General features: G+C 38.9%; 1 protein-coding gene across 3 annotated transcripts in view; it reads left to right on the top strand.

Annotated features, from left to right (window-relative positions):
• The window catches only part of DAB1 (DAB adaptor protein 1), a gene marked incomplete at both ends in the record, with an annotated part of 190,263 nt that overhangs the window by 94,269 nt on the left and 81,373 nt on the right, over positions 1-14,621 (top strand). For all 3 annotated transcript variants that reach the window (XM_081324630.1, XM_081324629.1, XM_081324628.1), the window contains one exon: positions 8,002-8,100. In XM_081324630.1, the coding sequence (XP_081180756.1) occupies positions 8,002-8,100 (99 nt within the window). The remainder of the gene's footprint in view (positions 1-8,001; positions 8,101-14,621) is intronic.

Below are 14,621 nucleotides of genomic sequence, written 5' to 3'. Positions count from 1 at the left end.
CTGGAAACGTTCAGGGTCCATTAGGTGCCTGGGACGGAACCACCTGGTCGGTTCCATAACCCCGCGACAAGCAGAAGGCCAGCCGCAGGAGGTGATGATCGGTCCATGACAGGGGGGTAATGACTGGAGATCCCCCTCCCAGATCATCAAGCCACCGTCCAGATAGAAAAATAAGATTGAGTGTGTGACCCCCCCATGAGTCGGGCCCTGAATTACCTGGGTCAGGTCCATGGCCGTCATGGAGGTCATGAACTCCCGAGCCAACCCCGACGAACCTCCCAGGGATGGCTGGTTAAAGTCCCCCAGAACCATAAGTCTGGGGAACTCAACCGCCTACCCAGAGAGGGTGTTGAGGAGCTTGGGCAGGGCTGCTGCTACACAGGTAGGCGAACGGTACGCCAGCAACAAGCCCAACTGAACCCCAGGGCCAAGTCTCAGGAGGAGCGACTCACACCCGACTGTCTGAGTAACGGTAGCCTCCCGCGGACACAAGGTGTCCCTTACAACCACCGCAACACCCCCACCCCTTCCCTGAGCCCGAGGCTGGTGAAGCACACGGAAACCTGGTGGGCAAAAGTTCACTCTGGGCCCAGCCAGGTCTCAGTAATGCAAGCCAGATCGGCATGCTCCTCCTCAACCAGCTCACGGATAAGGGGAGCCTTATTGTACTGATCTGGCATTAAGGTACACCAGCCTGAGCTCAGGTGCCTGCTCATCCCCATACGGGGTAAGACCGGGGGGTCGGAGCACGCCACCTCTTGAAGATAGCGGGGGTGTGCTCCCGAGTGTTGATGCGCCCCCCCCCGTACAACCACCTGTTGCCATTCCCAATCGTCGTGAGGATCCGCAACCCCACCCCTCCTTCCAGAGACCCGGAGGCGTCCAACCCAAGCCCAGTCCCATCGCGACCTGTCACAAGCCTGGACTGAAATTCGGTTGGTGGAAGCCCCCCAGATTCCAACCCAAACCGCAACCCAACCCTCCCCCTTAACCCCTTAAAAAATTTAGCTAAAAAACAGATCAGGGGTCTCTTCTTAACAATAAACCGGAGACCCCAATCCATACCTAGCCATCTCTCAGGGTCCCAACAATTGGGCCCGTCATCAAGAGGAGAGGTAGAAAAGAAGGCGGGAAGCACCCAGGAGGGGGGAGCACCCCTGAGGGCGTATAAGTCCGTGCCTGAATAACGTAAGCGTGCCATAAATGGCCATGTGAGTTTGGGAAATGGCAGTCAGATGTTGAAAAAAGATGATATCAAATCAAATCAGAAGGAATATATGAGTCCAAAACCACCAATCCAGCACCAACTCTCACTTGCGCTGGGTACCCCAGAACCAGTCAGCAGTCGTTCTCTCACCCCGACCTCAAGGCTGGTCTGGGAGGCAGATGGAAACCCCATCCAGGGGGAAAAAACATACCCTCACGGATCTCTCACATCCGGAAAGGTTGTAGATGGAGAAGAAACTGAGCCGCCCTCTCACAGCGACTCTTCACCCCGGGTCCTCCTGAGTCTTTGGGGGACAAGAGAAACAGCATGCAAGAGTCCAACTCCATATAGGTGATAAGCCCAGCCCAACTTGAAAGCCATAACTCCAGGCCATGATTCAAAGGCTGTTGCTAGGCAGGCAGCCAATGCACCACCCAGCCAGTCAAGAACCTGGAAAGCAGCCCAAGCTGCCTCGGATCTCTTAAAGGCAGCAGATCTTAATTAACATAGGAGACCAGCACCGTCCTGATCTTCTCCTCGATGGTCTCCAATGGCTGCTTTAAAAAACGGGGAGTAAATTGCGGCAGGTAGTAAATAGGAGCAAGTGAGGAGTAGATAGGAGTATTCCATTGATGTTCCACAGGCCCCAAACCAAAATGGTCTCTGTCGCCTGGTAGTCCGCAGCAAGAACCATTGTGGAAGGGCCGCCATGCAGGATTCTGCACTGGGCAACCCGCAGCATTACCTACGCCGTGGCTCCTCCGGCACCCTTCACCCATGCCGCAGTTCCTCCAGTTGTTCTGGCCATTCGGGGCCATGGCTTTATCTGCCCCCAAAACCAGCTGACTGGGGTATTTTCAAGCCACGGCTCCTCCGGCAGCATTCGCTCTTGCCGCAGTTCTTCCAGCTTCTCCTCCAGCCATTCCAACCGTTCCAGGCTGGAGCATTCACTCCCGTCGCAGTTCCTACAGCCATTACAAGCCGTTTCTGATCGATTCAAGCCGCGGCTCTATCCACCCCGAAAAACAGCTGTTTGGGCGTTTCAAGCCGCGGCGTTTCAAATGGAGCCAGAGCCAGAGCCATGATCTCCAAGCAAGACCTCCAGTCACCTCTCACCGTTATGGAGGGCACCGACGCCCCAAGAAGCAGGGATGGCAAAGCAGTCTGATCGCCCAGCCCTATCATGGAGGCATTATGCACTCCCAAGGGCGCCCCCCAAGACCACCAATCCACGCCAAACTCACGGAGCTCACGGACCTCAGCTCGACACGTCCGCCATCTTAGAAAGCTTAATTATTAGAAAGCTTAATTTAGATTAGAGAATGGAAGGAGAACACATCAATTTTTCAGTCTACATGAAACTGGCAGGAGTAACCAACACCCCAGAAGATAGGCTCAAGATCCAGATGGATGTCGACAGACTTGAACACTGGGCCCTATCTAACAAAATGAAATTCAATGTAGAGAAAAGTAAGATTTTACACTTAGGCAAGAAAAACCAAATGTACAGGTAGAGATTAGGTGAAACCTGGTTCAATAGCAGTAACTGTGAGAAAGATCTTGGAGTCTTAAATCACCTAAATATGAGCCAGTAGTATGGACCAGCAGCCAAAAAAGCCAATACAAATCTAGGTTGCATTAACAGAGGGACAGAATCAAGATCACATGAAGTAATTAGTACTGCTCTATAAAGCCTTAGTAAGACCAATTTTTCCCCCACAGGACAGCTATTTCTCTAGAATGGTATAGAGTCTCCTGTTTGAGCAGGGGGGGTTGGACTAGAAGACCTCCTAGGTCCCCTTCAGCTCTGTTATTCTGTAGTTCTGTAGGCCTGACACCAACATTTTGTGTCACATTTTAGCCAACTGGATTAATTTGAGACGCTCACGGACTTGAATTAGAAGTCAACAGTTCCTTCCATTGTCTCTTCTGAAGTAATCAGCATTTATGGCATGCTGCCGATGATTCAGGAAGTAGTAAACAGCCATCAATATTAGTAGCTATTGAAGACTGATTCTCCAATACTTTTTTTCAAAAGCATTCAAATTGGCTGCTATTACTGCAGCAGCTGGCTGTGAATTCCCTAGTTTAACTGTGTTGCGTGAGAAAGTATTTTCTTATGTGAAATGACCTTGAATTGAAACCCTGCAAAAGCAGGAGAGAACTATCTATCCCTGCCTTATTTTTATATGTCTCCATATAGATGTGAATAAAAATGTTATAAATCATATGAATGTAATAGATTTAGTGGGTCATTCTGTTCCAAAGATTTTTTTTAAAAGGATGAGGAGAATATGTTGTAGGAAATATACGTTTTGTTGTTGCCTTGAGTTTAAGGTAACCTATGAATGACGGGCTCTCCCAGAGATACATGCAGAGTTAAGTCAGTGAGTAAGCAGTACTAGGCAATTAAAGAGCTTACTTTAAATGAAGGGCTGAGATTAGTCATTGGAAAGCACATGCACCATAGTCTGACAAAGTTGCTTACCTCAGTGGATAAAATGAAATGTTGATAAATTAAAATAAAGCACACAAAATATGGACCCTGTACTTTTCATATTCATATTACAAAGGATTACTGCAAAGAGAAATTACTCTAAGAATCTGTTTCCATGGTACCAATGTAATAAGAAATACCCATACAAAGACCCGAAGTATTGAATCTAATTTGAGAAACATAAATAATGAGAGCCCAATTGGAAGAAAAATATGCTAACAGTTCAGTATATATTCCCATATTTTATAGTAGAAACCTACAATTGTCTTGCCCTTTTCAAGCCTGTTCTTATTCATGCCTATTCTACTCCTTCTGTCAGATTTTTACTTTTTACTATTTTACTATTTACTTTTCTACTTCAATTTTGCTATCCACTTAGATTTGTCTACTTTCCATATTTACTTTTTATTTATAGCTATTCTACTATAAGCTTGTGTTAGGTTCAGTTAGAGCCAATTTGTCAAGCATCATAAGCCACAAACATTTGGTTAAGAATTATCGCCCAGTCCATCAACAAATTGTCAGGATCATGACCTGTATAGTAAACTAGACAACCAGTGCCACATTGCATCATCATTTCAAGAGATATTTCCGTACTTAAACAGAGAAACAAAATGACCACAAGGGGGCAAAAAGGCAATGGGAGCTGGAGCAACCTCTGACTTCCCACCAGCTTCCCCACTGAGTTTCCTTTTGGGCCTCTGGCAGAGAGATAGAAATCTTTCTTTCCTCCCTTGTGGGAAGGTGGCAGTGGGAATTAAAAATCTTCCTCTGTCCCTCCCTTTGTTGCTTCCTTCCATCAAGATCTTCTGTGGCAAGATCTTCTGAACACAGCAACAGGCAGTAGGATTGAAGCAGCCACAATGTCCCCAAATTTCATTCTCTCAGGAATTGTGGGTCCAAGATTTTGGACACGTTCTTTAAGTTATCCCATTTGAGGTACCTTGGTTTAAATATTGTTGCCCTATGATACACTATTTTGCCCAGTTAAAGGTAATGACAACAGAAGTTTTAGTAATATATAATGAATGGTTATAAAGATTGATTCTATCCATCTATGTTACAAATGAGAACTTTATGAGAAAGAATAGTGTATAAAGGGATTCCTATTGCATTCAAGTGTTTTATAGGCATAATCAATCTGGTCACTGGCATGTCTTTTTTCCAGTATTGCCTTCAGCTTTTTCTATACTCCTTTCTTCTTCTTTGCCTTCTAATCTTAATTACTCATTGCACCACTATCCTTAGATTTGACTTCTGGAGACTTCTGGTTGTGGGTCGTAATTCATTACATATTGCTAGATGGGATGGGATGGGATGAGACAGGACGGAGGGAGTGCATTCCAGAGTAGCAAGAGACAGCACTATATGGGAGAAAAAAAGGTCAAGATTGCTTCTCCCTTAATAGTTTCCAGAGTGTATATTTTATGGTGTAAGGAATCTGCTTTAGTTTGGCAAGAATTTTTTCTGTAGGTGAGAAACAATAAAAGAAACTGCTTAGAAGAATCTCATTGTAACTTTCTTGGTTTGGAGCCTGATGTTAACCATGCCCATCTTTTTTTTTTCCTTCTGGTAAATACATCCCCTATCCCAAAAGGAATGCTATCCACACTGATAAAAATACTATTTATTCGCCAATTCCAAACCTAGTCAACCTAGACTGGCCAACTTCAGCTAAAATCAACCTGAAAATTATTATGTATTGGAAGTTATTATATAGACTCACTGTTACAAAATAGGCAGCCATATACATCAACTACACAAACAAACATGTCTCTGTATATACAGTAATATATATTAGGGCTCAGGAAATACTGTAATAATCATGCTCAACAGAATAGAGAAGCATGTATGGAACACTGCTCTTTGAAAATGAGAATGCCTTTTCCAGACTTACCTGTCTGTTTGTAAGGGAGAAAGGTAATAATACATACACACATGCAGCAGCCTTATGAGCCTGGAAAAAAATTGCCTGCACTGTAGATTTGAAGTAATGTGTTTCCCGCCTATACCAACTCTTTAAATGATTTCTGCAGCCTCGTTTGCTAAAACTTGTAATCCAAAAAAGAGAAGAATTGGCACAATTGGCACAGAACAATAATACTGAATTCAATAAATAATTAATTATTGTTTAAAATTAATTGAAATAATAGTAAAATTCATGGTTGTTTACGTATACTAATCATTTCCTCCCCTACACAAACATATACACACAGACTCAAAGAAAATAATAATAATAATAATAATAATAATAATAATAATAATAATAATAATAATAATAATAATAAAGTTAGAAGGGACCTTAGAGGTCATCTAGTCCAACCCCCTGCTCAGGCAGGAACCCCTATACCATTTCGGACAAATGGCTGTCCAGTCTCTTCTTAAAAACTTCCAGTGTTGGAGCATTCACCACTTCTGGAGGCAGGTTGTTCCACTGGTTAATTGTTCTAACTGTCAGGAAGCTTCTCCTTAGTTCTAGGTTGCTTCTCTCCTTGATTAGTTTCCATCCATTGCTTCTTGTCCTGCCTTTGGGCGCTTTGGAGAATAGCTTGAGTCCCTCCTCTTTGTGGCAGCCCCTGAGATATTGGAACACTGCTATCATGTCCCCCCTCATCCTTCTCTTCTTTAAACTAGACATACACAATTCCAGCAGCCGTTCCTTATACGTTTTAGTCTCCAGTCCCCTAATCATCTTTGTTGTTCTACTCTGTACTCTTTCTAGAGTCTCAACATCTTTTTTACATCGTGGTGACCAAAACTGGATGCAGTATTCCAAGTGTGGCCTTACCAAGGCATTCGTGATCTTGATTCTATTCCTCTGTTAACGCAGCCTACCACTGTGTTGGCTTTTTTGGCAGCTGCAGCACACTGCTGGCTCATATTTAAGTCCACTAGGACTCCGAGATCCCTCTCACAGTTACTAGTATTGAGCAAGGTACACCCTATACTATACCTGTACATTTGGTTTTTCTTGCCTAAATGTAGAACCTTACTTTTTTCACCATTGAATTTCATTTTGTTAGATAGCGCCCAGTGTTCAAGTCTGTCCAGATCCTCCTGTATCTTAAGCCTGTCTTCTGGAGTGTTGGCTATTCCTGCCAGCTTGGTGTCGTCTGCAAATTTGATGAGTTCCCCATTTATCCCTTCATCCAAATCGTTGATGAAGATGTTGAAGAGCATTGGGCCCAGAACAGAGCCCTGGGGCACCCCACTACATACAGATATGTTCCATAGAACTAATTAGGTATATTATAGAGACTAAGGAGCTGTATAGAAAAGGTTTATCATGTATTCTCATCATCTCATAGGCATGAGAACTGGGTGACATTGGGCCAGTCACTCTTTCTCAGCCTAGTTTACTTTATATGATTGTTTTTGTGAGAAAAAGAAGTGGAAGCATTTATGTAATAGGCACTTTGAGATGCATAAAATAGGATATTATGATTATTGTTGTTATTTCCTTCCAACATAGAGGACCAAAAAGCACGGACGGGTGGCTGGCTGGATAGCTGGATAGATAGATGGATGGATGGATGGGGAGAGAGAGAGAATAGTGTACGTTGGAGGGACAACTACTGTAAGAGAAGGAAAAAGATATGGAAAGAAAGAAGTGTATAAAGATTAGGGGAGGACAAAAGATTAGCAAATGAAAGGGTGAAGTTGAGAAGCTTATTAAGCATTACAAAATGTGTTAAACAACTGTATCAATGGCTAATCTTTGGAAATATCTGTGTTTCAACAAATATGTCCCCAGTCTTCCTTTCTTTTAACAGCATTTTTTTTTGTTGTCAGAAAATGTCAAACAACTATTTTCACATTTCACAGATTTATATAAGTGTGTAAAGGATTTCCTCTATGAGTAGATAGGATAATCTGCTTGGAAGCAGTGTTATCCCCCTAATTTAGTGAATAGTGGGATAATATTTATTGCAAAAAAAGAGAAGCAATAGAAATTAATTACAGCTTCCTAACTTAGACCATTAATTACATAATTTTGATATGTCAAAATAATCAGAACATCCTGGATTCATATGGTATGCATTCACTCAGCTCTTTTTGCAGCTTCATTCCACTTCCATAAACTGGAAGATTTTGAAACAAACCTATACACTGAAATCAGTGTTCAGTGTGCATAATAAATATGCATATTGCATAGTACAATTTTATTCACGTAAATAAAATAAATCCTCCCAAATTTCTAACCTGAAGGCAATGGGAACATTTCCTAATATGAGAACACTCAGAAGAAAAAAAATGAAATTATTTTGAGTGTGAAATACTTATTTTCTTCCAACAGGGAATTGTTGCTGCATCTCGTTCAAAAGGTGAACATAAACAGAAAATATTTCTAACCATCTCCTTTGGAGGAATCAAAATCTTCGATGAGAAGACAGGAGTAAGTGAAATAATGTTAAACAAAAAAAATTATTGGTACATTTTGCCCTAAAAGATATTCAAGGAAGGCAATAATATTCCAATTAAATTATACCATGAAATATTTCATAATTTGTACCTATGGATCAAAGTAATGATTTGAATGTATAAAGTTGGAATTTATTGAATTTATTAAGACGGTGATTAACACAGAAGCACAATTTTAGCAATTCTACAGGTAATATCAGGACAGAGTTAAAATAAAGCGGCAGAACCTACCTATCCCTCCAAAATAAGTAGTAAAATAATACGTCTCTGGAGATTCTCGGTCATCCAGGTCATGGTCATCCCAAAGATACTTTTTCAAAAGTCAACTGGCCTTTCTTTGTTTTTGCTTGAAGACATTTCGCTTCTCATCCAAGAAGCTTCTTCCGCTTCCTGAATGAGAAGCAAAACATCTTCAGGCAAAAGCAAAGAAAGTCCAGTTGCCTTTTGAAAAAGGACCTTTGGGATAGTAAAGTAATACATTTTCACAGTATCTGTGTCAAGGGCAAAAGTATCATGAAATACATAATTTTGGATTATTTTCCTTAATAAATAAATGATAAGTGTAATGTTTTTTACAAATTGGTTTAATTGGATTCTCTTTATCTAGTTCTGTGAAAATGGATCATGTTGTAAGTTATATTTATGCATAAATATTAAAAATTCAAAACGGTTTGCAGACGCTCTACTATGTATTGTCTAATAAACTATTATCATCATTGACACCAAACAAAGAATACTATTGTGGAAGAAACTCAAGTAATAGAACACCTACATCATATTTTTAGCTAGCCTGATTTGAAGTGATTTCATAGAATTATTGGGATGCCTGTAAGGGGTAAAACAAGAAATAATTTCAGAAACAAACTGAGAAAATAATCTAGAGGAATTACCACGATACTAATTCAAAGAGATGCATTTCAGACATATTTGAAAACTGAAAAACTTTGATCATGTAGTTTCCCAGTACAACTAATTCCCAGTTGAGTGTTTAGATTTGTATCCCATAAAGAAAACAAATGGCCTGGTCTTTGCAGGGAAACAAATCATAGTCAATCTCATTTGAACACAAATGATGGAATACTTGACATTTGTACTTCAATATTTTCACTCCATGGAAATACTCCAGTCCATCCTGAAAAGAGGACTCAAATTTTATATATATATGAATACTTATTCTCCTTCAGTTAATATGGAAGGTAAACCTCTTGGCATTTGTTTTATTTTAATCAATACTTTGCAAAAAGAAGCTAGACACTTTAGTGCTTTTGTCATGTTCACAATCAAGACTGATTGATATTGAGTGGAATTGGAACAGTTTATCCACCCAAAAATGGAGATGAAAGTTTTTGTCAGAGTTTGCACAATTGAGTTGAGATACACACACACACGCACACAGAGAGAGAGAGAGAGAGAGAGAGAGAGAGAGAGAGAGAGAGAGAGAGAGAAAGATACATATACATTGAAGGGGGACTACAAGACAATCATTCGTCACCCTCTTAGGCACACAGCCAACATATTTTGCCAGAGCAAATAGATCAAATTTGTGAATGTTATTATAGCATACAGTGGCTTTTCTGATACATAAGTAGTTTTGAGACAGGGAAAGGTTTAATTCTTTCTTCCCATGACATTGTGTGTAGAAAAAAAATAAATCTTTAAAGTCTGCATTTTAAGAAAGTTTTCCGTAGCACAAATGAGTTTTTCCTTGAGATGCAAATAAAGGGAAAGGAGGGGTTTTTTTTTGTTGGACCTGCAATAGAGAGTGGGTCAATAATTTCATTTTCCAAAACTTACAGTGTGTCATTGTAGTCCCCTACTTTTGCAACAAAAAGCATGAGAAATAATCACGACATTCCTACCATGACTGTTGTATCATTTATCTCTTCATTTGCAGTACTGGAAAAGCCCTGGAAGCTAGATGTTGTGACCCTGAAAAACTAATTCCTCCTTTTAGATGTATAGAGATCAGCTTTATTTATTCATAAATTACAAAAATATGTTCCAGATACGCTAAAATGGCACCTTGCTTTCACTCTTTGATTATCATGTTGCTTTGAGATTAAGTACTAAACCAGTGGCCCTTCCCCCACCTTTTGGGCACCAGGGTCCAGTTCCATGGAGAAAGATTTTTTCACTGACCGGAGGGGATGTGGTTTTGTGTGCTGCCTCATCCCATGGATGGGGCTTTACTTGTTTGCATGGACCAGTTGCTGGCATGCCACGGACTGGTGCCGGTCCATGGACTGGCAGTTGGGGACCTCTGTACTAAATTATCATTACTACCAGTGATATGCTACTATGCCTCTCTTTTTAAGCATCTCTTTGCAAAATCATCAGACTGTCTGTATGATTTTTTTCCCCACATCTGTGTAACTATTACTTTTTCCACTGAAGGCCTTAATTTTTTTTCAGAGCATCATAGTGTTAACTGCATCCTCTTCTAAACAAGAAAAACCTCTGTTGAAGTTATCCATGTTCTTTTCAGTGGCCACGAGAGGAATGTAGAAATCCATATCTAGACATTACTACTATTTTTGGGGTCTGTGCTTTTTGTCTTGATTTTTCTGGTAACCTTTGAAACAAGCCAGTCAGTTGCTATAAGAGAAGTTTCAAAGTTGTCCCTATGCTCACTTTAAAGGGAAAATGAAGCGATGCTGTAGCACTTCAATGACAGTCTTTGTAAATTACAATTTGGTAGAATTGCTCAAATCTAACTTCTGTAAAGAGAGAGCAAGCACTGAGAAATGTAGGCCAGAAGCTGGATCAAATATTAGACTGAGAAATGTTGATGCTTTAAAGGTGCCCCTGATGTTGTTTTAGGAAGGAGATCCTATCAAGCTCAGGTTAAATGACAGAGAGTAAGCAGATGGGCAAAGTATTATTTATTTTTCTTTCTTTGCAAAGATAAAAGCTACGCAATGTTTATGCAAAATAATCTGTTAGTTGATTTCAGCTATATATGTTAATAGCAAAAGAATTATTTCTTAAGATCTCTGTTTTGATGAATGCAGCTGTAATTAGAATTAGTTTCTGTGTTAAATGCAAATTCTCATATTAATGAAAGAAAATCAGTAAAATATAAGTATTAGCATAAGAGATTTGCATTTATATTTACTGTGTTGGAAGCGTGCACTATTCTAAGTACTTGCTTGGTTTCTTCAAGGAAGATCGTAGCATGGAGACCAAGAAGTATCTTCTAGTCAAGTCATAATATTGCCATCACTAAAACAATTTTATATTCTATATAAACAGGTTCCTGAGGCAAAAATCTCAAATAGAGCCAGAACATATGTGAAAACAGCTTTTTCTTAACTATAATTATCTTCACAATGGCTTATGCCCTCTCCTGAATTTTAATAAGGAACTCAATTAAATGTTTATATAAATTAACTATGTAACATGATGCCAAAAATAAACCAGTCTGATGGCTGTTAGAATTAGCTTTCCTAATTAACATTGTATTACTGGATAACCAGGATCATTAAAATTACAAGTAAATAATTCAGTGTCAATTACAAAGAGTTTCAGCAATAAAACCACTATATATCCAAAATATGATGCATTATTTGTTCATATAAGTTGGAAACATTCTGCAAGGAATTAAATTTTAATTCCTGTAGCATGCTAGATAAATGGTATTGAGCAAAATTGTCAATGTCAGATAGTCTTATCAACCAAGTTCCCCTTCAAGGATCTTGGCTGGATCTAAGGGTGTTTTTTTTAGTAGGATCTTGGCTGGATCTAAGGGTGTTTTTTTTAGTAGGATAGTCCCAAATTATATCAATTACGGTGGCTTTAGAAATTGTTTCCCTGTAGACCTCTTGTTTCCTCTGTTCACCTCCATGGCATGGAGATTTTATTATGAGTTCTAGAAGAAGGTTAGAAGGAACTAGCAGCCTAGAAAGAATTATTCATAGATTAGATGATCTAAGCCAGGCATGTTAAACTTGCGACATCACACAATGTATCATGTCTTTTCCCCCATTGCCGCCAATGGGGTAGGCGTGGTTTCGGCGTGACGCATCTGGCCCGCAGGCCGGCAGTTTGACATGCCTGATCTGAGCAATAAAGTTGTTGATTTAATCCAATGCATGTCATAAATCAAAGCCCATCTTTCTCATTCCAAGAAAGGAATAAATAAAAGATTATTTTTATTAAAAGTGAAACCACCTCAGTGATTCTACCTTTACATACAATAGTAGTTTTCTTGTATTGATTCTGACTTTTCCATCCTATAGAGAGAAATAAAAAATAAGTAATCCATTAGCTATACTTGTTTTAAAAAAATGGAGTGACAACCTTTAACTTCCTTGCTACTAAAACACTTATTCTGAGGGAATCTTGCTTTATTGTTGTGCTTGAATAGATTCTATTGCTTCTATGATCCGGCAAAAAATATTAAAAATTTTACAAGATACTACTTAACAGTGCTTTAGAATTTCTTACCAATTTGTCCTTGCAACAAGCCTCACATTACTGTTTACAAATGCTGGGCAGAGAAATTAATCATAATGTCAACCATAGACAGATTAAGAGGTACAGAAGTGAGCATTGTATAGTTAACCTGTTTCGGGTTAACTATACAGTGCTCACTCTGAAAACAAACAAACAGCATTCAAATATTTGATATAAATATGTGCAAACAATTTCATCTAATAAACATCCTTCATTCCATCCCCAAATATATTTTTGTTGAGCTAAATATGTTCATAAATGAGCAATATTTACATTAAAATAGAAAATATTCAGTGCAGCCTTTATTTATATATACATAATATGATGGCCTATTTCCAGTAAGAATGCTTTTCTCCAAATGTCTATATGCAACAGATTTATTAAATTTATTTCTTTATTTCTACAAGGCTTCCTGAAAACATTCCAAACACACACACTTCTCTTTTTACAGTGATATTTAATATGTACAGTGTCCTTAGCTCAACAAATAATACATATACAGTTCTATACAGCTATTTTAAAAATATTTTTAACACATCTCATTTCTTTTCTAAGAAGAAGAAGAAGGACAAGAGGGAAATAACTCTTTTTCTAGGTTGTCCTCATTGATATTTGTCTGTTCTCTGAAATTTTATCTAATCTTATCTTTTCCAACAGCCAATTTCTAAGCAGATGGCTCTCTCAAGTTTTGTTTTTTCTTGCTAGGTCTCAAAAAGTAAATCACTCTCCTTTGACATACACAGGAAATCTAACAACAATGATGTGCCCCTCATCATTAAATAATTAGACTACTATAACAAACTCTACATAGGTCAAATGTCTCTGCATTTGAGAATAATATGGAAACTTGAACCAAAATGCAGTTACCTGGGTGCTAATGAGGTAAAGATTTAACACCAGGATACATTGGTTGCCAATAGCCAATCTGAAGTAAGGCTAACTATGAAGCCTTACTTGGTTTGACTTTCATGTTTCTTCAGAACTATCTTTTCCCAAATAGATGGATGCTATCTTGTGCATTCTTTCAAAAAGAGAATATAGAGTGTCCCCAATTTGTGTAAGATTAAGGATTAGTGGCCTAAAAGTGCTACTTCTTAGTTGTGAAACCCATACTATAAAGTACCTCTTTCCCCTGAAGGACAAATTTGCTATCTTTCAAATGATGTAAAGACCCACTTGTTCCAATCAGGTTTTGATGTTAACTGATGATGGGGCTGATTCATGATTGCTTTATTATTATGGGATTAAGTTGAGATTTTAATGTATTGGTTTAATAGATAGTGTAAACCAGGGGTGTCAAACTGCTAGCCCGCAGGCCAGATGTGTCATGCTAAAACTGCGCTTACCCCAGCTCCGGCAATGGGGAAAAAGTCAAGATATGTCGCAACACGTCAGGTGACGTTGTGGGTTTGACACTCTGGTGTAAACAATTCAGAGACACTGGAGTGGGTAGTATACAGATGTTTGTAGTTAGGTAATAGGCAAGAAGGAAAGTAGATAGAATAATTAGATACGCTTAACAGCTGCAACTAATTGATTTTCTTTGCAGAAATGAAATCCATTAATAATGTGTGAAATGTAATCTATCCCTATTCAACCTTACTTTGAATAAATTCATTGTTAAATCATTTGCAAAGTTATCACTTGTTTTTCCAAAATGTTCATAGCTGATTTGTCTTTGTTGCCTATGTTGCTCATTCATTCATGTGTATCTGACCTTATTTAAAAGAGGCAAGTGTTGATTTTATGTGTGCTGTATCTTGCTGACTAATATTACATTTTAATTTATCATTATTGAAAACATCAATTTTAGCCACTAACTAGAAAATTGTCTAAAAATTGTTATTGGCAGATCTGGTTTTAGATAGATAGTTTAAGAGGAACTACTCCATAAAGAACATACTTCACTTACAATCAGAAATGCAGTTTATTCTTTTCTTATTGCTTATATGTTGGACAAGTCAGCATTAATAAGCTATGCATTTTGATTATGAGAAAATATTAATTGTATTTGCATATCCATTAGATGGGAGCTATAAT

Source organism: Vipera berus (assembly GCF_964194415.1).
Source record: "Vipera berus genome assembly, chromosome: 3".
NCBI classification, from domain to species: Eukaryota; Metazoa; Chordata; class Lepidosauria; order Squamata; family Viperidae; genus Vipera; species Vipera berus.
This window is presented reverse-complemented; position numbering and strand designations above follow the sequence as displayed.